Source organism: Lepidochelys olivacea (genome assembly GCF_965140295.1).
Source record: "Lepidochelys olivacea isolate rLepOli2 genome assembly, chromosome: 4".
Taxonomy (NCBI): Eukaryota; Metazoa; Chordata; order Testudines; family Cheloniidae; genus Lepidochelys; species Lepidochelys olivacea.
The window spans coordinates 41,736,879-41,761,377 of NC_140414.1; the positions used below are offsets into that span (position 1 = coordinate 41,736,879).

The following is a 24,499-nucleotide window of genomic DNA, read 5'->3' on the forward strand; positions in this document are numbered from 1 at the left end:
TAGTTAATATTCTCCATAAAATCCCTTTAAGGAATGGTTATCCTCTACATGGAATATATGTCACTGTATCCTTTTACCCTTCAAAAATTACCTGCTACTAAAATGCCCCTGAAGAAATTGTCTTTCTTACCTTTAGTTTTCTTCTTGCATTGAATTTCTTCAAGCAATCTACAGTCTCCTGCCTGTGCATCATAGAGGCCACAGTAGAACGTTGCTGAGGAAGAAGAAAAGAACAATATATTCAATACACACAAATATATGAGTTATGTTGTATTTACTGGAGAACAAACATATCATAACCTGCATGGGCCAAATTCCTAAGTCTTAAGCTCCTATCCCTCACTGGTATCTACTCAAGCAAACCTCAATGCACCAGTGAAGTCTCCAAGATTTTGCCTGGGTGCAGGAATGCATGCCAATGGAACCTGATACAAAACTAGAGACTCAGTTTATACTCAGTCCTTACCTATGAAAAACTCCAACTTAAATCAGTGGGGTTTACACCTGTGTAGAGACTGACTAAAACCAAACCATTCTGGCCATATATAATTATAAAAATAAAAAATCAGTAATAGCATCCTGAATTGTGGTGTCCTGTAAAGTTCTCTTTTAAAAAAATGAATGGAATTTTATTTAACATTACCAGTATTGTGTGATGCATGGGAACATGAAATGTGTAAAAAGGAAATATTCAACATCCTCCTTATTTCTTCTGAAACTCATTATCACTTGTATTGTTCTATGATAGAGAAGACACTGCAGCCTACTAGAATGAGTGCAGGGCTGGGCACCAGGACCACATCAGTTCTGATTGTGGCTCTGTTAGTGACTTGCAGAGTATCCTTAGGCAAATCCCTAATTTCCTGTTTCCGTGTTTTACCCTACCTGCACAATGGGGGCAGTATCATTTACCTATCTCCCAGTGTTTTGAGAATTAATTGTTCTGAAGATGCAAAGCACGATATGAGAGAATTTTTCTTGATACAGCTCCATACTGTATTCCCTGAGCATGCACATAATAATGATGTCTTAAAGACCATGAGAAAAGGAGTACTTGTGGCACCTTAGAGACTAACAAATCTATTTGAGCATAAGCTTTCGTGAGCTACAGCTCACTTCATCGCATGAAAGCTCAAGAAAGCTTATGCTCAAATAAATTTGTTAGTCTCTAAGGTGCCACAAGTACTCCTTTTCTTTTTGTGAATACAGACTAACATGGCTGCTACTCTGAAACCTGTCATTAAAGGCCATGATCCTCCATTCTCAGTGCAAGTGGATGTCTGTATCCACTCAAGAGCCCCAGTGAAGTCTCTGGGCACACAGGTCTGCCTGCACAGGGCAGTTTCTTAGGCTGGAACCTCAGTTACGGTAATTATTTCTAGATTCACAGAGTCTAGATAATTACAGTTTTATCTCCTCTATTTAACTACATTGCAATGAAACAGCTCTAAGGAAGGAAAAAAATAATCATTAACCTTCTGAATTTGTGCACTAGATTTTGGAAAATGCTATCAACTATTTTGCATGTACAATTTTTTAGGCATGCAAGTGGAAACTACTTACACATATCCATGGATGCTTCAGTGCCTCTGATGCTGTGATTCGTTTGGCAGGGTTGATGGTAAGCATTTTATTGATGAGGTCTTTGGCTTCAGGAGTCACTGTATCCCACTCTGGTGAGGGAAACTTAAGGAAAAATATATATGTAATTCTCTCTCTGTATGTGTGTATACACACACACACACACACACAGTATGTCACATGAATGGATAACACAGCTTAAAAATTCGAAGACTAAAGAAGCCTGTTATAAAGAAAATAATTTCAAACAACCTTTTATGTAAACATGTTTTTTCTTCTTTATTGTTTTGATGACTTCTAACAGGCTTGTTTCAGATATTAACTTATTTTGTGGTGCAACATGATGCAAACTGACACTTAGAGGATGAAATTACAAATTCAAGGGGAATACAGTTGGCTAAGAAATTCAGATCAGGGAGTGTGCTTTTCTGTGTGTTTGTACACGGCCTAATACAGTACTGCAATAAAAATAATAAACAAAATTATCATATAGACTTATTTGTCTTCTTGAATGTTAAACAGTGTATATGACATCTTAATGTTTAAACTCTGATTTATGAAACCACTTTATCAGGTACTTAAGCCCATCCCTGATCAGCAAAACATTTAAGCTTGTGCTTAAGTCCCATTGGAATGGGACTTAAGTGTGTGCTCAAGTGCTTTCCTGAAACACAGCCATAAGCAACTTGTGTTTTTCACTTTATAAATTAATGAATTTAGAGCTTGTGGAAATTGAGAATGGGGCACGGGTTGCTTGTAGTTTTAAACTAGTATAAATGGTGGATTCTCTATAACTTGAAGTCTTTAAAACATGATTTGTGGACTTCAGTAACTCAACCAGAGGTTAGGGGTCTACTGCAGAAGTGGGTGGTTGAGGTTCTTTGGCCTGCAATGTGCAGGAGGTCAGACTAGATGATCATGATGGTCCCTTCCGGCCTTAAAGTCTATGAATCTAATAGCGCTCGAGTCACTGCTGATCCAGAGAACAGGTACCTAGGGAGAGTGAGAGTGCTACCTTCTTCTGCAGGGACCACCTCTATGGAAGATCAGTCCAGTCTCCATATGTATTTAATCACTGCCTTCTCAGCTGTGACTGCAGTGCCAACTGGAATGGTATGTTTTGCAATATGGGCGCTTGACCACTAAGAACAAGACTGAGACCATAAACTCATTTCCACTACAAGGCTTACATGAATGGCTTAAAAGATAGAAAGCTCTGTATGCCTTACAATTTTTTGAGTCATTCAGTCTTTAAATTGCTTATCAGTTGAGCACCAATAGACTCCAATTTCACTGTGTCTAAAATAAATGTACTATACTATAAAATCTATAACACTTCTGAACTACTACTCTAATCCTTCCAACGTTCACTGCTGGGCACTGACAGTCAATGGGACTATTCCCACATAAGTGTTTGCAGAACTGGGCTCTATAACGCTACTGCTATGCCTATTTAGCCAGGCTACAACTTTATGAAAGATAATGCACAGGAAAAAGTTATTTAGGTTGGTACCAGTGGTACATTGAAGAATTTAAAGTTTTGTCAATTTAGAAATACTACTGAAGATCTGAACAAAGCAAAAGTAACCATCATTCATAAAGGATTTTAGACTAATGTAACTACCAGACTCAGACTTTGAGCAGTAAAGGAATTTGATAAAAAACATACTGTAGGAGGTATTCGTATTTGTAAGGCTCCTTTTGCACACATTTGTCCCAGCCAGACACACATATGCAAACTTATAAGTGAATCAACTGAGATCACAGCTGTGATACTCTGTAACTAATCTAACTGAAATGTAAAATCAGTAACAATAACCAACAGAAAGAAAAACCTTGTGCTCTCTCAATACCATCCCTAAAAAGCAACAGTTGTAGGATTGTGGGCAAAGGTACACAGTAGTAGAAATATAGGTACTGTTTAAACAGGCAGATAGAAATATACTGCATAATGGTATATATTATATATTGTACAGGCCAAAGAGATGTTTACTCATATAAAGAGAGTGGATCATAAAAATGCTGATAAGAACAGAAATATTTAGGAACTAATTCCTCCTTAGTTTTCACTCCCTTCTTAGTCTAGCAAACTCATACTGAAAGCTCGAATTAAAAACAATTATAAGAGTAGCTCATAATACATACGTCATAAGCACCAGCCTTGATCTGCTGATAGAGTCTGTGCTGGTCTTCATCCCAGAAAGGAGGGTATCCCACAAGGAGAATATAGAGAATGACACCTGGAGGAAGTCCAAAGTAGCACTAATTAAGCCATTCATGTAAACTAGCCACAGTGAACATGAACTGAATCATGCCTCAAGGCTGCACAAAACAGGAACAAACAAATAAGGCAAATGACTTATTTGGTAGTACAGCTGAATAGAAATCTTCCACATGTTGGAAAATAAACATCCTGACAATGCTCTGAGGCAGCTGTAGAGTTCACATGATGACATCCTGGAAGAAATTATGGGGAGTGCAGGTGAAGACTACGTGCCTGGAAATGGTGCCTAGATACTATGGGGATGGGCACATTGGAAATGTCTAGTTAGCTCTAGAGACAGACAGGGATATCTCCTCTAGTCCTACTCGGAACAGTCTTAGACAGCACAGAGATTAAAACCAGCCTGCTAATGTAAGTGCTCTCATTAGTGTACTGATGGTAAAGATGATGGAAAATTTTAAGAAAAGAGTCTACCATAGACAAGCCTATCTGATTTGTCATTTATTCGGCCGTGGTTTTGGGATAACTACAAGACGCAAGTGCATTCACAGATATGGCCTAATCAATCTGTCTATGCTACAAATAGTACCTGTTAAAGAACCAGATTACAAAATGGTTGTCCCTTAACCTGGTTACAAATATGATTTCAGGGCAATTCAAACATTTTAACTGGGCAGCTAAAGCAATGGAGAGAGATTGGTATTTAGCCGGGTAATGAAATATAATTAAGGCCCAGTCTATAACACAAACTGGAACCATGTTTGTAACCATGTTAAGGAAAAATTGTGTTGTTGCTAGGTTCTAGGACACTGTTACACCTGTAGTGTAGACAGGGTCAAGAGTGCTCTGACAGCACATTTGCTTAACTGTAACATTCAAATAATAACTACTATTCAAATAAACAACTACTGAAAAGGTAAATATGAGATAAGGAAACATTTAAAATTAACTCTGAAATACATGAAACAGAGGCTCCTAACGGACAGATCACAATGTAGTGGGCTAAATACAATTCTTCAAAATTGTTTCTTACCACATGCCCACATGTCCACTGGCTTCCCATAAGGATCTTTTCGTAGCACTTCTGGTGAAAGATATCCTGGTGTACCAGCAAAACCTGTCAGAAAGCATGATGAGAGAGTTAGCCAGTCAGTCATGAGAACAGTTGTGTTCTCCATAACTGAATATACAGTATAACAAAGAATTTCTTAAATAACACCCTCTTCTGCAGACTGTGTCTATATTAGCTATTTAGTTTTAAAATCTCCTACCTTTGGGACACCTTTAGCTCAGCTCATCAGGTAGTAGTGACAATGGGAGTGTTGGTGTAGACAGGACACCACCATGTCCAGTGTAGAGGTATGACAGTAAAAATAACGTTGGACATCTGCCTACATCTGCAATCCAATTGTTGTTACTACTGGTGGAGCTACACTGATGAAAGAGCAAGAGTGGGAGATTTCACATAAAGATTCAGTGCAGACACTCTCATGATTTATGTACTACAGTAAATCTATTGTAGGCCTCCAGCAATGACAAGCAGTGCATTTATTTGGTGTCACAGAGTCATAAAAGTTACAGAGGGGAAAATTCTACTATATCTTCCTGTCCATCTCCCAGTAAATGCAGTATCTTTTCTATTTTATCCAGGTCAGCGCCTAAGCCCTGGTCTACGCTGGGGGGGAGGGAGGGAGATGTCGACCTAAGATACGCAACTTCAGCTACACAAATAGCGTAGCTGAAGTCGGCGTATCTTAGGTCGACTTACCTGGCCGTGAGGATGGCGGCGAGTTGACAGCTGCCGCTCCCCCGTCAACTCTGCTTCCGCCTCTCGTGAGCTGGAGTTCCGGAGCTGATGGGGAGCGTGTTCGGGGATCCATTTATCGTGTCTAGACAAGACTTGATAAATCGATCCCCGACAGATCGATCACTACCCGCCAATCCGGCAGGTAGTGAAGACCTGCCCTAAGTGATGTACTTAGCCCGTGAGTGTCTTACAGAGAGGAAAAAGAAGGTGTACCTGATCATATGAACATTTTTGCTGGTTGTTTGTTATTAGACTGATCAGAGTTAGCATAAGATAAGCCCTAAACTATAGAAATTATGTCAGTAGAGCTCATCTAGGAATCACAAATCATCTCCTGTGGATCCTTTAATTCAGCCATCTATCCATTCTGTGGATTGTCAGACTGACATCCACGTAAATTTGTTACGAATGTTATCACATATTTTATACTTCGGTGGTATCAAGTGCACTTATTGTCCAAACAGAATACAGTAAGAGTAAAGCTACAGTCTCATGTTCATATTAAAAAAGTGAAAATACTCCATGAATAAAATGCAGCTGGATCCCATGGAAAGTTTTCTCAATGTATAAGCAATAAGTAGGGCCAGAATTAGAAAACTAGTGTAGACCAGTGTATATTACAAAATGTTATCCAAACCCTTTCTCCCAAACTGGGGATTCATCCCAGTTAATGCCAGGTTGTGGTACTCTCACTGCCCTCCTTTGGAAATTGAGCTGAGGGGAGTAGAAGTTTTTGCTCCCACCGGAGCATCATAGTGCCAGTTGCTCATAGTAGAAATCAAATCAGGCTGCAGCCTCTTTCCAAACACTGCCATTCATTTTTCAGATTGTGCCAGCTCTTTACAGGCCACCTCTGATATAAGTGACATTGTGGGAGTTTTCTACTACCACACCTGTGTCCCCTGTGGATGTTCCAGGTAAAAGCTGGTCCAAACTCTGTAGTGAATTTGGTTCATGGAATTTACAAGTTCCTCCTCATTCTTTAAATACTAGACAATGTTGTTTTCCTCTTAGGAGAAACACAAAATGGAGGCATGGAAGACACCAAAACATGCCAAGCATTATGTAAAAATGAAAGTAATTGATGACTAGAATGAATGAATGCTGGTACACTGACAGATGAATAATCTCAGACTTTTTCTAAAACACAGTTTTAATGGAAACTGTCCTGTTCGCCAATGGCCATGAAGTACTATTGCCTATAAGACTGCCTGAATGACCAGAATATTGATTTGGTGACTGTTACTGTATTATGCAAACTTGGCTAGAATATTTTAATCTATCTATAATTGAAAAAAGATGCAATTGAGCCTACAAAGACCAGTTAAGACCATTTAACTGAATAGTGTCTATGTGCCTAGAGCCTCAGCTGGTAATCTTTCCAGCATCCTCCCCGCCCCCACCCACTGTGCCCCCTTCCCCTCCCTCCACAGCAGTGTCCTCTTTTGGGGAACCTGAAATATGGTAACCCTAAATTTAAGACAAGGTGCAACTAGGGCTCAATCCAGCTCCCAATGAGTTAACAGGATCTTTCCATGGACTTTAATGTGGGGTAATGAGTCACCTGCTTCAGTGAGTCAGCAGAGCCCACTTGATGGGTTTCCAGTAGATTAAACACCTGCTAACTGGGTGGGGTGTTTTGGGAAAACGTTGCCAAGCTTTTTACAAACAGCTACACAGAAATGAAGCTTATTTGATTAACAAATGTGCAAAACAGGAAAATATCTTGCATTCTCCAAACAGGATATAATATATTCTGGACCATATTCTCTGCTGGCATAAATCTACTGACTTCAGTGCAACTCTGCCAGGAGAGAATTTGTCCCTCACAATACACAGAAAAAGATCCTGATGGGTTCAGAGCTATAAGTAGTATTTGTGAGTCACTAAGTGCTGGAAAATCCACCAGATAACAAAAGTTCCACTGGAAATTGGGAGAGAGAGAAAGTTCAACATATTATTACTATGCAGAGCCCTGCAAGTTCAAGTTCTTCATTGTAGGGCTAGCTATGGGTAGATCTACAGTAAAACCAAAGATGTGACTGTAGCTTAGATAGACGCACCCGTGCTAGCTTTAATCAACCTAGCATGGCTAAAATGCAGTGACGTTACAACAGCACAGGCTTCAGCATGGGCTGTACAAGCCTGCCCAGAACCTTGGGTACCTACTTGCATTGCTAGCCCACACTGAGACATATGCTGCTGCAACTTCACTGCTATTTTTAGTCATGTTCACTAAATTAAAGCTGGCATGGGTATGCTTATCTGAGCTGTAATCAGTCCCCCCACTTTCGATTGCAGCGTAGACATACCCTATAGGAAGAATGGCACTTGACATGCATCAGAAGGAGTTGCTTCTTCAAAGGCTCATACATCATGCACAAATATTCAACACTGCATTTAATCAGGCATGATCCATGCATGTTCCTTGCAAAAACCTGAACAAACACTCCTTGCATCATGGGCTTTGGACTTTTACCAGTATAAAGTAGCAGACTAGGGCCTAACTCTGAACTCATAGCGGTGTAAGTCAAAAGTAACTCCATGAAAGTCAATGGAAAATTAAGCCCAAATTATATACTACGCAAGGGCTTTGTAGGTGGAAAAAGAGGGGATTTAAAACATTATTAGAAAGGGATGGGGGAAAAAAATTACAAAACAGGCACAGAACCCTTCATCTCCAAATAGAAAAACAAATAAAAATTGCTTTGTTACAACATGCTGCTTTCCTCATTCCACTGCTAACAGCTGAATCCATACCAAAGATATTTGAAAACAAATCCATTCACACTCTCTTCCCTCTCCTTGTGATCTTCCCTACAACTCCCCCACACTTCCTTTACCAAGATGGGGAAGTTTTTAACAGCTGGATGAAGGTTTGAATTGGTTCTTTTTGTAATTCAGAACCACTTTGCCCTTCCCTAATTTCAACAGCACCACAGTGTTGTTTGATTAAAGGGTAATACTGGGCCTATCCTATTCTTACTGCCTTGGCACCAGAGGCCTTGGACACTTACCACTTTGGTTCCATTTTTAAATTATATAATAATGTTCATTTTTCACTAACCTACGCAGCAATGTACAGAATTTCTTACATTATACCCTTCTTAAAAGTTTTTTGCGTCAGCCCCCGCTGAATTACTTGTAGCCCAAAACATTTACTTTAAATGCATCACAGCTGCATAGGATCAAGTGCAGAATTTATTTTTATAGAGACCCACAGGAACAGCAAAATCCTGGGCACTCTTCTGAATTCACCCTATTACTGAAATACCATTTAAAATATCTCAGGATTAAAACTCACCCTGATTATTTTTTTTTCCTGATTTGCCAGTTGTTTTTGCCATTAATACACAACTTCATTCTGTATTATTTTTGATCAAGTCCTGTTGTGCTGGCTTGACCAGTTATATGCAGTGGTGATATTTAGGTCCCCAATGCAACTCTGTGTCTTCTGGATTTTGGAAATCCACTATAAAACAGAGTGGGATTTAAAACACTGGACTAGTTAATAAGGACACTGTTATGCACAAATGTGTACATATGTACCCAACTCTTCAGACACTCAGCATGGCTAACCTACTGCTTTTGTTCTGTTACTCTGACAGCAAACTCCAGGTTTTTTACTTAATTTTTAAACATAGTTTTCCAGCTACTGTACATGTGAATGGTATCTGCGACAACCATTTTGTGCTATATTGTTCCTTTGGAGTCCTAATTATTTTTGGTTTATGCTCGACATATGTTGAGTTAAAAACACCTTATTCATACATACCTTAGTATTTTTTTAAAAACTGAGAATAAACTCTTTTTCTCGCTTTTATTTATTTTGACCTTCAGGTAATGACAATAATGAATTTGCAATCTGCAGATGTTTTCTACATTAAATCAGGCCTGGATGAACTGATTGATTAGTTATCTGGGGGCTGTATTATCTTTTCTGAAGCATGAAGGGGACAATGCATGTCCCCCATCCCTAGTGATCCTACTCCCCTCGCACACTGTGTGTCCACCTACTACCCTTACCGTGGATCTCAGAATGTGTGTAAAGAGCTCTGCCTGACCCCTTCTTGCATGATCTAGAGGATACAATTTGACAGTGTATATCTTCCTTCGGGGGGGTTGGGGGGGGGAAGGATTTAGGAGATGATTTGAAGTAAGAAATTTCTCTTTTTGAAGTCATAATCGATGCATTTGACTCCACCCTTCGATATATCTTTGTGCCTCCTACTGAAAGTCAATGGGACTTAGGTTTCTTAGTCCCTAAGTGATGTCTGCAAATGGGACTTAGGCTCCTATGTCACATAAGTGCTTTTAAAAATTTTACCTACTGAGTTTTTAGCAAGATGCTGAGCTCCCCAGACTCTGCCGAGGTAATAAGAATTCAGGATGCTCAACACTGTGCAGGAAGAAGCCCAAAGTGAAGTAAGATGTAGAAACTGAATTACAGTACAAACAAAACAGCCAACCACCACATATTCAACTCTACTATGTATGATTGTCCATTATTATTATGAGGGTGGGAACAGGAAGGGTTGGGAGGATGGGCAGAAATGTGAGGTTAAAGAAACAAAAAATAGAAGAAGGTTCACTTACCAAACCAAGCCTGTTGTTCTCCTTGAACTTCTATAGCCAATCCGAAGTCTGCCAATTTTACAGCTGCTCCCTTGGATTTGCTAGCTAAAAGTAAATTCTCAGGCTTTATTCAGAGAGAGAGCAAAGAGGAAAGGGGGAGAGAGGGGAAATGAGATGAGAACACATCGTAAGTAACTTTTTTCAACAGTTACATTTTCCAGTCCAGTATTCAATGATTGGCAATACTGAAAAGTACAAAACTATTTATAGAGTGAAGAAAACAAACCATGCATTTCCCCTTGAATATTACAGAAACCTATGTCTTTCATTCATTCTAAAGGACCACCTGGCCTGCAAATGGCCTTCCCAATCCTGCATGATAGCAAGACGAAAAGAGATGTGTAGACCTACTGAAGAGATTATGGGGATCTGTGTGATCAAACTTTGTGTTTGGCATCTGCCTTTGTGACACAAAGCTGGCAATCACAATTTACCTACAAAAATGTTGCTGGGGAAAATATAGGTTGCGTCTGATCTGCATGCAGAATTTTTGCAGGATCAGTATATTACTCGCTGCAACATCATAAATGTGCTTTGCGTCATACAGCAATAACAGTAAGAGTCATGATTTTTTTATATATATATATATATATATATATATATATATATATATATATATATATATATATATATATATAGAGAATGGATATTAAATAGATTATATAGTGCAATCTCTTCAGCATGGGAACTGTACCTTCTGTGTTTGCACAGTGCCTCGCATGGTCTGTGTTACCAAAAATAGCAACGGCAAGGATAGTAATAATAGCTACTGTTATTGTTGTTGCTATTTGTCATCACTTTTCAATTACAAGTTAGATTCTAGGAAACAGCAAGAAATGACTATTTTTAACCAAATAAATGGTTTTGAACAATTGCTGTACACTGAATATGAGAGTCTTTTTGTATGGGTATATCTACTACTATTGGAAATGATCATTCATTTAGACAGAACACTATTAATGCATGCTTATGAGTTTCAGAAGAAACCGGAAAAGAATGGCTGAAGTATTTTGATGAGGTATTTTGTAAGTAAGGTACTTGGATTTGTTTCTAATATGAATTCAAATGCAACATTAACTTTACATATTTAAAACAGACGCTAAGGAAATGCAAAAGTTAGCATTCCAAATAGTGTGTTTAGTTTAAAATGCGTCTGTGTATGCTGTTAAACACACCCCTTAGAATATACAGGACATCAATCTTTGCAAAGATAAGGCTGCTAGAGCAAAGTTAAGTTTTGTTAGAATTTGCAGAATATTGTAGAATTCAGAAAAAATATAGCAGAGACACTAACTGTAGGACCCAATATTCTTCCCCTGACATTTTCTTTTTCGCCCTGACATTAATACATTTTCTTTAAAAAAAAGAGAGGACATGCCCTATGTTGGCTTTAATTACTATCTCCCTCCTACAAATGTATCCCACTAATTACCTGAAGCATTTCTTGTGTAGGGATGTTAAAAACAGTACACCAAATCATTACATCTTGTCTTAAAGTGAGGCCCCAATGCTGCCAAGTCTTCAATGTGAGCTTTATTTTAAGCATGTGAGCACCTTCATTGGCTTCAGCTGGACTATACACATGCTCAAGGTTAATAATGTTTGCGAGATCAGGGCCTAAGGCTGTAAGCTTTTTGGGAGAGGCTGTCTTTTAGTATATGGCTGTACAGTGCCTAGCACAAAAGGACCATAATGTGAATAGGGCCTTTAGGCATTGCAGTGATTATTATGATGATAAATAACAATGGCTTCTAACAAGGTTCTTCTAAAATCTTGTTCAGAAGTTTATTATTTTCCTGTCACACACAACTTTTATGAACCAAAAACCTAGCAAAGAACTACCTATTCATTGAATGTTATTTACACCAACAGGTATTTTTCTTTTTCCTTCTTGCTATTTTTGCGGTAGCTGTATCTAAAAAGGTTTAATCAAAAAGTATTTTTTCACCCTCACTGAATTTAAAAATGGTTGAATGAAACTTCCTTGACTTCTCATCTTCTCTCTATCCCCGGCAAAAAATCAACATTGGGTTGAGACCAAACATGGAAATTCAGTCCTAAAGGAATTAGTCATTTTTAAGCAATTACTAAGCACTGAAAACAAGGGATGGGGATTATATGAAAACTGGTCTAGTAATAATGAAAACTATAATATAACTGGAGCTCTTCAGCAGAGTTACCACCCACCCTCTGGCATTTGTTATGGAAACAGTTAACTTCCAAAAGAAATATGAGAAAGTCATCTAAACGTTCGCCCCATATATGCTAAATCTTACCAATTATTATGTTAAAAACTGTGACATACACGAGATTCAGTCAATACATTTATTTAAAATAAAGATTAAGGTTTCCCAGAATAAAATGTAATCTATTTTTCACTTGAATTATTTCCATCTATTTAAATCACAGTACCCCCAATATTTAAAAAATAATGTTAAATGTTTCTTTAACTTTGACATGTTTTATAAATATTAATATAAACAATGTCACATTGTCTGTTATTTCCTCATACCTATTTCAATGTATAGCTAACATTCTTAGAGATTTTCAATCAAACAGAGAGAAATTTGCAGTAAACAACTTAAGGCAATTGATGGTCCTATTTGTTTGTGATCTTCAACAATCCAACACAGTGAAATTTCATGCACTACCAGTTGACACACAAGTCCTAATTCATGAAGCACATACCCTATTTTGAATGGGATCACATTGTGAAATGGCATAACTCTTCCCCCCCCCTTTTTATACAATTAGAAATCTGTAATCTCCCTATTAAATGGGATTAAAGTACGGTAAGCAAATACCATTGTCATAAGATAATAAGTATGTTTCAATAAAAAAAGAAGGAGCACATTTACTCCTATGATAAGAGCAACAGCCTTCCAGGCAGTATAGTGTGGGACTATGTCCTTAAAGAACATGCACCTGCCAGTTCAGAATAACAAGAAACACACTAGATATTTATCATGCATGAACTTCAAATGACTAAGTCATATATGCATAACTGGAGAGGAACTGGGAGATTTTACAGCATAATCTTGTGTATCATCCATGAAACTAACAAATCAGTCTGGATCAAAAAGTTGCACTCTGCACGAAGAAAGTCTGGCTGCAGTCATGCATGTAGAAAAGCAGTGATGATTTTAAAAGTTACTTGTAAATAAATTAACACAGAGCTGAGTTTATGGCTTGTGTGTGGAAATGTCTTTATTCATAAAGGTTTTGTGTGGGGTTTAATATATCTGGAGCCTGATCTCGAATATTTTTTTCACAATGGGAGTCTGTGGGGGTTGTTAATCACCTTAGATTCTCAAAAGAAACATGGCCGCTGATTGCCAGAGCCAATGTAACTTAGATCTTGAAATTTCTACATGCAAGAGTTCTGTGAACTATGTGAAAGAAGACAGCCATTAGTAAGTGTTTTTACCAGCAATTTTAAAAATCCTATGAGACAGTTTTTTCTGGATTGGGTTCTAGATCCATTCCAATACACCAAGGTTCCCAAACAGTGTTCCATGGAGCACTTCCTGGTGGTCATATAGTGCCAGATCACGTCTTCATTTCTAGCTGCTCAACTGCATTAAAAAAGAGCTAGAAATATATATATATACTTCCCTAAAATGAAGCTAGATCATCCCTCTCACACCAAATGGGAAAGGACATTTTGCAAGTATGCTGTTAGGATATGGATAGGGTTTGAGGAAAAGATACTTCCAAACCCTCACAAGGCCAAGACCATCCCCCCTAGTTGCCTGGCCTCCTACAGTTCTAAGTAGCCTCTCCAGGCTTCCTTGCTGGAGTTTCACGAGATCCTTGTGTGGAGAGAGTTGTAGAAAACTCAATATGGCCCTGGAACATATTCCCTTCTCTGTGTCACTTCCATGAGGGCAGTAGGGGGCTGATTTTCAGTTTCCTCAAGTTTTCATCTTGAAAATGAAATTATTTCAAAATTAAGCACTAATGGGTGATAGGAACAAAGTCTCTCTACTGCTTCCAATTCATTCAGGATTTGCCAAAATAAAAAAAAATCCACAAGTGGGCTGGGGTGGAGAGAGCACAGTTGGGTTACATAAGGGATTATTCTTTTTTCATGCATCTCTAAGAAAATGTCACTTTATATGAACGGTACACCAAACCATTCCTTATCCTCTCAGTATATATAGCTACACACCAGTTTCTTTAACAGTGGATTGTACAGTATATACAGTGTGAACAGGCATCTTTAAAGCAGCTGGTCAAATTTCATATCCTTTCATTTAAAGCTGGTGCTGACTGAGACATGTGTTATCCAGCTGCTGAGAAGGATTTGTAGACTGGACAGAGACTTGGCATTGTAATGTTGTCCAAAATATGAAATATGGAGCTCCATAAGAGCAAAATGGAGGATGCTGACTATGCTTTCGGAATCCACCACGTCCCCTAGGTTTTCTGATTCGTGTTTTCCTGCATTACAACTCCTTAGATTTATCTAGTGTAACATTAAGGAAATCTATAAATAAAATAAAGTAACTATACAGCTCTTTGCTGGGGGTCAGAGACGAGGAGAGGGAAGACAACATTTTGATCCTGGTTCTATCATTGGTGATGAAAAATCTCAATCTGGAAAGGAAATTCCACCTCCTTATAATAAAATTCCTTGATCAAAGAGAAAGGCAGTTGGCAGTACGGGGAAAACAGAGACAGAGAGTGAGTGTACTCAAATGAAGGATTGGGTGAGACCTACAACTGCCTTCGGCTATAAGGATGCCACCTTTTTATTTCCTTTTCAAGGGGAACCCATTATTCAGATAGTTTCCATTAGCCTTCTATATAAACAGACTAACTGCATCTAGGATCTTGGAGACTGAGTGTTGTCTGAGTTTAGTTTTTCTCTTCTTTTGTATGAAGAATGAGAAGTTAGTACCTGTGTTTTTATAGACAGACAATCTAGCTTGTCTCTAAGAGTATGTCTACATTGCAACTAGACACTTGCGGCTGGCCTGTACGAACTGACTGAGGCTCGCAGGGCTTGGGCTGTGTGGCTGTTTAATTGCAGGGTAGACATTTTGGCTTGGGCTATAGCCTGAGCTCTGGGACCATCCCATCGTGTAGGGTCCTAGAACCTGGACTCCAGCCAAGTGTCTACACTGCAATTAAACAGCCTCTTAGCCCGAGCCCCGTCAATCTGAGTTAGATGGCATAAGCCAGCCATGGGTTTTTAACTGCAGTGTAGACATATCTATGAGCCATCCAGGAGCAGAAACTTCAACCTCTTTAGTTCCATCTCAAACTTGCACCAGATGTGAGAGGAATTTGATGTAGCAGTTATCTCCAGTCATTTGGAAATATATGTAGTTAAGACGGGTAATATTCCTCTTAGCAAAGGGAACTTCTTTTCCAAAATTCTATTCTAAATAGTACCACCACTCTGGGAAGAACTCTAACCTTAAAGAACTTTCTGGTCAGAAAACTGCAGCAATTCCAGCTTTAAACAAAGGTGGCCTGTAGCACAGTCATCAGCCACAACAGGAAATAGAAAAGGGTAGGCCTTGGTAGCAGCGATCTCAGGATGGCCATTTACCACTAGGCCATGTGGCCTGCATGTATTAATATGCTTCTCAGGCAGCTCTTTCTAAAAATGGTTTGAAAGTCATATTCATGTTACCTCTGCTGCCCCCCTACCACCCCAGACAGCTCTGGGACGACAGAGTGGCATACTGTTTATGTAATTACATTACGTGCTCAAATACTTGAAAAATAACTTTTTTCCTTTTCTTCTCTGTTACTAACAGATGTATAGATAATGACAATCCCTTAGTAGGTTGAGAGGATTTTAGAGGTTCACTCCTATTTTTGCCACTGAGGAGGGAAAAGAAGTTTCACTGGACAAGTTTGGTAACCATAATTGCTTTTTAAATTGAAATTCTATTAAACAGCAACAATTTGTTCAATTAGGTTAGCTATTCCAGTTCGGTAAAGTCTACAAGCAAGTTTATGCAAAAAGACATGCTCATTTCTTCTGCCTTTACATGCACATCTGCAGCTGAACAGTAAGTAGGAGCTGTGTGGTGTGAGATCTGCTCCAACTGTATTACTCACCTTCAAGTCCCGATGGACTACTCCCATCTGATGACAGTGTAGCACAGCCTCCAGGATCTGCTGAATGCAATGACTGCATGCAAACACCAGGGGGCGTGTGTTAGTTCCAAGCTTACACTCACTGTCTGTATACCCTCAGCGAGACTGGGTTAAAGTGCAAAACTAGCAAACAACTGAAGATGTTTTTACACAACCTTCAGAAATGTACACACATCACTCACACAGAGCAGCTACTATCTCAGAAATACCATGCCAGGTGAAGGCTTTACCTTATTTTAACCCATTTTGATCTGTACTTGGCATTTGGAAGAAGGAAGGTCAACGTGGACTCCACTTGATTTAATGGAGAAGTCCTGTTAATGGGGATATGCTATTTCGGAGATTACTGTATTTTAAAAATGCAACAAGTACTGATACTGAAAATGTGTTGATAACATCATTTTTTAAAAAGTTATGTTAAATATTTAGTGGCATTTGTTCCTTTTCCTCCCTTACTTCCTGAGAGCTCTCTGTTGCATTAAAAATCATAGCAGCCATTAAGGTAAAATTACTATAAGTAATGTATTTTAGATAAATTATTAACTTCTCATGTTTTAATTTAGTTGACAATCATCTCTTGCCTGAGAGTTCGTCATACTCTAATGGAGCAATGTGTGACCAGTTGTTCTGCTACTGCAACCCATGGTCTCAGAACAGAAGTGGTGTTTAAATCTGCAGGCTGACATACATCACAGCCAAAGTGCAACTCCAGATGCATACAGAATGATTAATGAAATTCCTTCCAAAATATAGTATCATACCAACCACGTTCAACTAGGTGGGATAAATCCAACACCTTGGAAGCTTACAGGTTTCAATCTTAAAGTAATTACTTCCCCTTTTGCCATGATGTATGTTAGGCCTGTAGACTTGCAAACTGGAAAGAGGTTCATGCATTATTTATTCAATTAGTCATTTTGAGGGTGAGGAGGATAAGCAAGGGAACATCTCAGCCAACCCACCCTCTGCCCTTTCAAAGTAAAAAAAAACTCTTATCCAATTTATGGGCACCAGATACTGACCTTCAGGTCTCTGTGAACTATGCCATTTAGGTGACAATGATTAACACTTTCTAGAATCTGCTGTATACAATGACTGCAAAGATACAAGGGCAGAATGGAAGGGAGAACATTTTAAAGGCACATAATCACATCAAATGCAAAATAAAATAAAATTAAAAAAAATATAAGGAACAAAAACAGAGTTACATTTCCTGACAAATCTTAATTGCACATGGAATTGGAACAAAACAATGCTGAATATAAAAATATTTCCAGATCTAAAACAAACAAAAATAAAAAAACAAACAAACAAAAAAAACATTTAGCATCTAAAGTGTGATATCATCAGACAGAACAATTTGTGTAGTGTTTTCATTCAGCAGCACGGAGATTTTTAAAGAACATAACAAATCTTAAAAAAAACAGAAAAAATTTGGGAGGGCAGTGAAATCCTTAAATGGTTTCTGATATACTTTCTGAGAAAGTTTATATTCTGACATCAATATTAACACACAAGTGTTGAAATAAGGAAATGAACAAAAATGAAAAGATACAGAAGAAACAAGAGTAAAGAATTTAAAAAAATAAACAAGAAAAAACAAAACATTTATCATTTTGAATATAATGGTTTCTTGTAGAAAGTATTAATGGGAAAATAAATGTAAATGTTTCAATAAGGAAGTATACATTTTCATTTAAAACAGCAGTGACAACAATAATTTGGTTAGTAGCCACGTGTAAAATGGAAATCAGCATTAAAGGTCCTGAACCAAAATCTTCAAACACGGGTGTATGAATATAGGTTTCTAAATGCGTAAGTGTATAACTAAATGCTGAGAACCCATAGTTTGCATTGAAATAATTACCACTGAAAAATCAGGCCACTTTTATTTAGGTGCTTAAAATATGGAATTAGCAGCATGGTTTTTTATACATGCAATTTAAAATTTTTGGCCAATCTATAGTGCCAAAAAACACAGCGGAAAACTTTGGTTTTCTACAGCAATGGAATGATTTTCAGACATTTTTAGCACTGTTATAGCCAATGAGAAGGGCTCATTTTTACTTCTCATTGGGTCGAAAATCTGGGACTATATGTACTGTACTTGTCAAAGGGCCATGGATTTGATGCTGATCATATTAAATGTTTTTGCCATGAAATTCAGTAGTTAGGGACAGTCATAAATCAGTAAGTAGAGCCCAGTTCTGAAAACCCTTTCTTACATGAGTAGTCATTAACTCACTTAAGTAGTCCTATTGACATTAAACAAACTGCTTGCATGAATAAGGACTACTTAGGTAAGGGTTTGCAGGAACAAGACCTATTTTTATTATAGATCATGCATCTATAAAGCTCATTAGCTATTTCTAAGGACACACACAAACATATACATAGATGTATAATATTCCTAAACACTCCACTTGTTTAATACAGTATATATTTGTATGCACCCCTTTGCATCAGATAATAACAACTTTTAAACCAGAATAATCACCTCAGTTTTTCTTTTCTTTAAAAAAAAGCATAACCACTTTGTGGCATTTGGCATCAGCATTAGAAAATGTGACTGTTTCCACAGAACTAAAGAAATTAGAGTATGCAAAAATTATTCAGTCAGCCCTCCACAACTGCTAATCCAATTTTCTCCTCTGCAGCATGTTTTGTCCAGCTTAGTTTTAAATGTCCTGAGCGATCAGGTTTCCTTAGGAGATTATTTTTCAGTCTAATCAATTTCAGTGTCAGGAAGTTTCCTAACATCCTGCCCAGATTTTCCTTTGCTCACCATCATCCCATTACTACTTGTTATACACACTTGGGACACTGCTAATGTTTTCTCTCCATCTGCTAAATGAAATTTAAAGGACAGAATATTTGTGCTGTTATTTTAAACTCTCCCAAAAATGTGTTTTACATAAAGTGACTGTGGTTTAAAAGAACAACCCTTACCATTGTAAAGGACTGATTGAATGTTATATTACTACATGGCATCTCTATGTGATTTGGATATTATAAATATACAGAAGCAAAATATCTCGTTAAATTTATTTTAAAAGGAGTTTTCCTACAAAGTTAGCAATGGGACAAATATGAAGAGGTGCATTAGGGAACCTAATGGACCAGAGTGTTTGCAGATTTGGAAACGTCACGAGGTCAGCAGAACACTGAATTGGGAAAAGGCTATGGTACCCTGGATGCCCCTATCTCTAAAGAATCATGTTAAGATTCAGCCTTTTCTTCTCTTTTTTCAATAAGCAGTTGCAGTTACAGCTAATAACTGCAGCTCCACAGTTTGAGCACTGACAGAGACATGCAGTCACTACTACTGTTTGTTAATGGGGAAAAAATGTATCTCAAAGGAATGAAAAGTTTTTTGGATTCAGAACACTAGTAATATTAAATATGTAGAGCTTTCCAAAATTAATGTGTATTAGAAGCTTTATGTCACATTGAAGTATTATTTCCATTCTACAGATGGGAAAATTGAGGCAGAAAGTATCTTTACTAAGGACACAGTGAGTGTCAGAATCATGTTATGATAACAGGGGTGAAATCATGGTTCTATTGAAGGCAATGTGAAATTTACCATCACCCAAACTGAGCTCAAGCCACTAGACCATGTCTATCTTCCAAATCTAACAAAGCCTTGATGGGAACTATAGATGAAGGCTGAATTGCTCTGTTCTAACTGATGCCAAACACCATAAGTAAACATCAAAATAAGTAAATATGCTAGCATAATTAAAGCTAATTGTTAAAATCTAGCAATAAACAACATTTTAGAAATCAAGCACTTACCTGGCATCTGCTTCACTGTAATATTCCCTTGCAACTATATCCTCAAACAGTTCACCTCCAGTGACTCTGTGAAAACAAACGATTCATTAGGGCCAGAAGCAATGTGGCAAAAAGAGTATCTTAAATTATTATTATGGATCTAGCCATTATTCTTTTTTGTCTGTGTGTGGAACAGGCGGTCATCCTTATTACAATGCCAGACTTTCCCAGCTAAGTTCACAGCTGGTATAAAGCACATACAACCCTATTTATTTCAAGGAGCTACAACAGCTTACATTGGGGTGAATTTGATCTATGACTCATGCCATGCCGGAAAAAAACCACATAAAATATGAACATGTACAGGCTGCAATAATGTTTGTGTATTTATCTTGCGGTAGAAACTGACATAGGATAAATATATAAAATGTAACTAATACAAAGTATATATAAGCACAAATAAGATCATCTTAATTTTGTCATAGAGTTCTTTAAAAAAAAAAAAGTTTAAATCCAGCCATTCACCAAAAACCCATGAGAGTAAGGACATGTAAATTCATCAAAAATACGTATGAACAATGATGTCAAGTATGTTCTAGGAAAAAGAGCCAACTTATCAAATCAGGGAATGCACCAACAGGTAACACGAACAAACATTCACAATATACTTTAATGGCCACCAGTTCAACAGAACACTTACGATAGTGTTTAACTTTAAGCACATGAATAGTCCTATTAGAGTCAGGGTGTTTAAAGTTAAACATGCAGTTAAATGCCCTCCAGAATCAGAGCCTTAATTATCAAAAAAAGTTTACTGACTTCTCACTAAGCCATAACTACTAAATTGGCAGGCTCTCTCAGTCTTGGTGAGTTCTGCCCCAGTCACCACACTTGAGAGAAGTTCTGTTCTCCCTCCAGTTGCAGTCCTGAATGACACAGAAGTCCAAAGATGTGCTGCCTTCCCCACTGCATCCGTAAAAGGTCCTTTGCCAGCACAAACAGATATCCTGAATTGATTGTTATTCTGTTATAAATACACTACTGTAATCCAAAGGAGTATTTAGAATAATTTATTTTAAATTTTACAAGAAACCTACTTACTTTTACTTGCTTCTGCCCTTTCCACCATAAAATCCCACCTCAGTTTGCATCTCTGTATAGAGCCTAAAAGGACTCCTTGCAAGAAGTCTGAGTTAAGTGTATGCCCTTTCTGTTGGATTTTTGGAAAGTCTTGCCTCCAGTGATCTATGCATATAAGGTGATTCCAGGATGCCAAGTCTTCAAAGAGGTCACATTTCATCATAGTATATGAATCAAGTGAAGCCTCTTATAGCATACTGTGTTAGTAAATTGTCAAAGTAGAAATTTTAGCTCTGGGCTTGTCTCCATGTTGTGTTAGACTGCACTAGAGCAGTGTAAACTCCAGTGCACCACCTGATTTGAACATGTTGTGCACAACCTGACCTGCATGGACACTGCTTGTGCACACTAAAAGTTCCCCTAGTGACCATTAATGTAGTCCTGGGTACTATATTAATGCACATTAGGGAACTTTTAGTGTGCACCAGCAGTGTCCAGACAGGCCAGTTAGTGTGCAACACGCCAATGCTCACTAGAATTTAAATCCCTCTTGTGCAAACTAACGCACTGTGTAAACAAGCCCTCTTAAGCAGCAGTGGAATATAAGACACTTGTATTAAAATGATGGTTTTTCAAGCCACTTAAGTATACTGAACTGCATTTTTCTATTTGCAGAACCTAATTGTATTTTATGTGAAAAAGTAAGCAGGTAGTGGGGGCTGAATTCTACAAAACTGCATATTTATTTCTCTATTGCTGTAGTAGTTGCTTGTGGCTAAACATTAGTTATTCAGTACAATAAAAGCAATTAGCTGAGATACAGGAATGAACTACTCAGCAAGGAGTAAAGCCCCCTTTGTTGGGGCAGTTTGTTGCCAATTGTATTTTTATTTTCCAAAGTCCATTTGCTGGTTGGAATAAATCCCCCATATTCGAGGCTAACATATTAGGGACTCTGGAGAGCAATCTACTTCATATAACAGAATATTATTTCATAGCACAGTCTGTACCAAAAACTGTAGGAGTTACATTACATTCACAGACAGGTTGCCTAATTCTCATTTCTCTTCGTCTTCTACCCTCCAGGTGTTTGTGTTGGTTGTTAAGGCACAAAAATACTTAATAAATGCATATGTTCTTTGGTAGCTCCTGTTACATATATTTTTGTTTGCTTTGTCTTTGGTAAAAAGAAAAGGTTTAATTTTCACTGTAATATAAATGAATAAAAACAAAAAATCCTTTGATCTTGTGCCTCACTAGAACAAACTCTTTAGATCCAAGCAGAAAAGAAAAGAAAAAGCTTTTAATCAAAGCAGTTTTTAATTAAAAAGTACACCAAAATGTTGCTTGTTCTAATCAAAATTGAAGAAAAGGAGAAAACGGCAACATATTTACTGACACTGGATGTTTACATGGCATCCCTAGCTAGTGCTATGAGATGAAAAACAAAAGCAACAAAAATACAGGTGAAATTTTACTGACAGCAAACAAATAGCCAGAAATTCCTGCATTCCTTCGTCTTAAAGAATTAGACTCTTAGGGAACCCTCAACATCATCAGCAGTATAACTGGCCATTGATAGGACAATAATAAGCAGAACAATTAACATTAATCGCTCCCTTCCTCTCACCCTGGCAATTTAGTACCAAAGTGGACACAATGTATTCCTACCAATGTGTGGATAACTTTTTTGCAAAGTAAGTCTTATTTCATGTATTTTCAGTTGCAAAACAAGTATGTATAACTGAGAGGGGTCTGAGCTGCCACGCATGGAATTAAGCTTTCCCAAAGATCGGGAGTGTTTGGTTCTGAGGTTCTGGTTGCATCTCTAAAGCAATAACATGAACTTGAACCATGATCCACTGTTTATACATCTGGCTGCTTCACTGACATTGTTTTGTTACGGTAGAAAACTTCCAACTGTCTTATACAGGAATACCGGGTGAAATCAGCTCTCCAAAGTGCTGCTGATCAACTGCAGAAATAATTAAGGTTGATTTCTAAAACCAATTTATACAGAGGAAAATTAAGGCAGCCCATATCTAAAACATTAACTTACTAATATTAGGATCTTCTGTTTAACAATTCCTTAGGGCTTGAATAGAGAAAAACTGAAAGTACTGCAAAGCACTGTGGAGAAAGGAAATACATCATGTATAGACATGAGGTTATGTGCGTGAGGTTGAAGCTAGCTTCCCGATACGGACTAGGCCTCACTCTGTGAAGGTGCAGAGTGTGGCACGCATAAGCAAACTGTAAAAAGGGAGCAAACGTGATTCTCACTCTGCGCTAGAAAGCTGCTGAATGGCTGCCAAGTCACTCCCTGCAGCAATTGAGACCTAGGAGGGAAACACATGGCTAGGGGCAAGGGTCTGCATTTTTGTTGTGTGGACAGTGCCCAGCACAAGGAGGCCCTGATCCAAGGAGCAATACAATACTATACAAATACTATTACTTCTACTAATAAAAATCAGTGCCTCATAATAGAGTTCACACTTAAACCACTCTCCTCAGACATACCTACTGTATTACTAATTTCATCCTTATTTTTGGTGCTGGGTGCTTGATATTTATTGCCTTTCAGTGTGGATGACTATGCATAGCCCTCGACCTTACTTGTGCCTCTGTTTCATTTGCACTGCGCTCGCACTGAAACACAATAACCTTGAACTTCATACTGCATGGTACATAAGGACTGCAGCATCAAGGCCTACAAAACATATTTTGACTTCCTCCTCCCTTCATAATTGCACAAAATCAAACCAATCTGCCTGAAATCTTGCATGTGCCTCCACAGTCCCCCTGAGAAATGACTATGGTTAACAGTCGTGGGGAGAATGCAGTGCAGAGAGCTTTAGAGGGAAGGAATCTGGCAGGGAAGGGCAGCTATATTTCTTCACCTTTCCCACATAAGGGCCAAAGGCTTTTATATTACTATGAAGGCCAGGAAAGGGGAGACACAGAGGATTTCTCTCTTCACTTCCCACAGCAATTAGACAGGCATGGATGTCAGCAGGATCTTTAGGTGCAGGGGGTGTGGTCAGTCATGAGGATGTGGAGAAAGGAGTGAAGTGTCTCCCAGGGTTACGTTCCAGTTCTGTTCCTAATTCTGAACCCACAATATTAATGGAAAGAAACTACCTCCTTATGCTGACAATCCTACTGTATCATAAACCTACGCATTGACATTCTCTTTTTGTTAAAGGAGCTGTGAAAAGAATAAGCACGCCACTGGGATTTCATTGAAGCCCTCCTTCTGAAAACTGGGTACACTGTTC

At 38.1% G+C, this 24,499-nt stretch overlaps 1 protein-coding gene across 22 annotated transcripts in view; it reads right to left on the reverse strand.

Moving 5' to 3' along the window:
* Positions 1 to 24,499, reverse strand: part of CAMK2D (calcium/calmodulin dependent protein kinase II delta) — a gene marked incomplete at its 3' end in the record, with an annotated part of 266,164 nt that overhangs the window by 61,370 nt on the left and 180,295 nt on the right. For 12 of the 22 annotated variants that reach the window (XM_084626079.1, XM_084626064.1, XM_084626083.1 and 9 more), the window contains exons 5-11: positions 20,163 to 20,228; positions 17,387 to 17,459; positions 10,209 to 10,311; positions 4,839 to 4,922; positions 3,727 to 3,821; positions 1,564 to 1,686; positions 131 to 214 (exon numbers count right to left, since the gene is read on the reverse strand). In XM_084626079.1, coding sequence (XP_084482205.1) covers positions 131 to 214; positions 1,564 to 1,686; positions 3,727 to 3,821; positions 4,839 to 4,922; positions 10,209 to 10,311; positions 17,387 to 17,459; positions 20,163 to 20,228 — 628 coding nt within the window. Of the gene's footprint in view, positions 1 to 130; positions 215 to 1,563; positions 1,687 to 3,726; positions 3,822 to 4,838; positions 4,923 to 10,208; positions 10,312 to 16,325; positions 16,399 to 17,386; positions 17,460 to 20,162; positions 20,229 to 24,499 lie in introns of all 22 variants that reach the window. The other 10 variants (XM_084626080.1, XM_084626075.1, XM_084626082.1 and 7 more) reach the window with 1 other exon arrangement.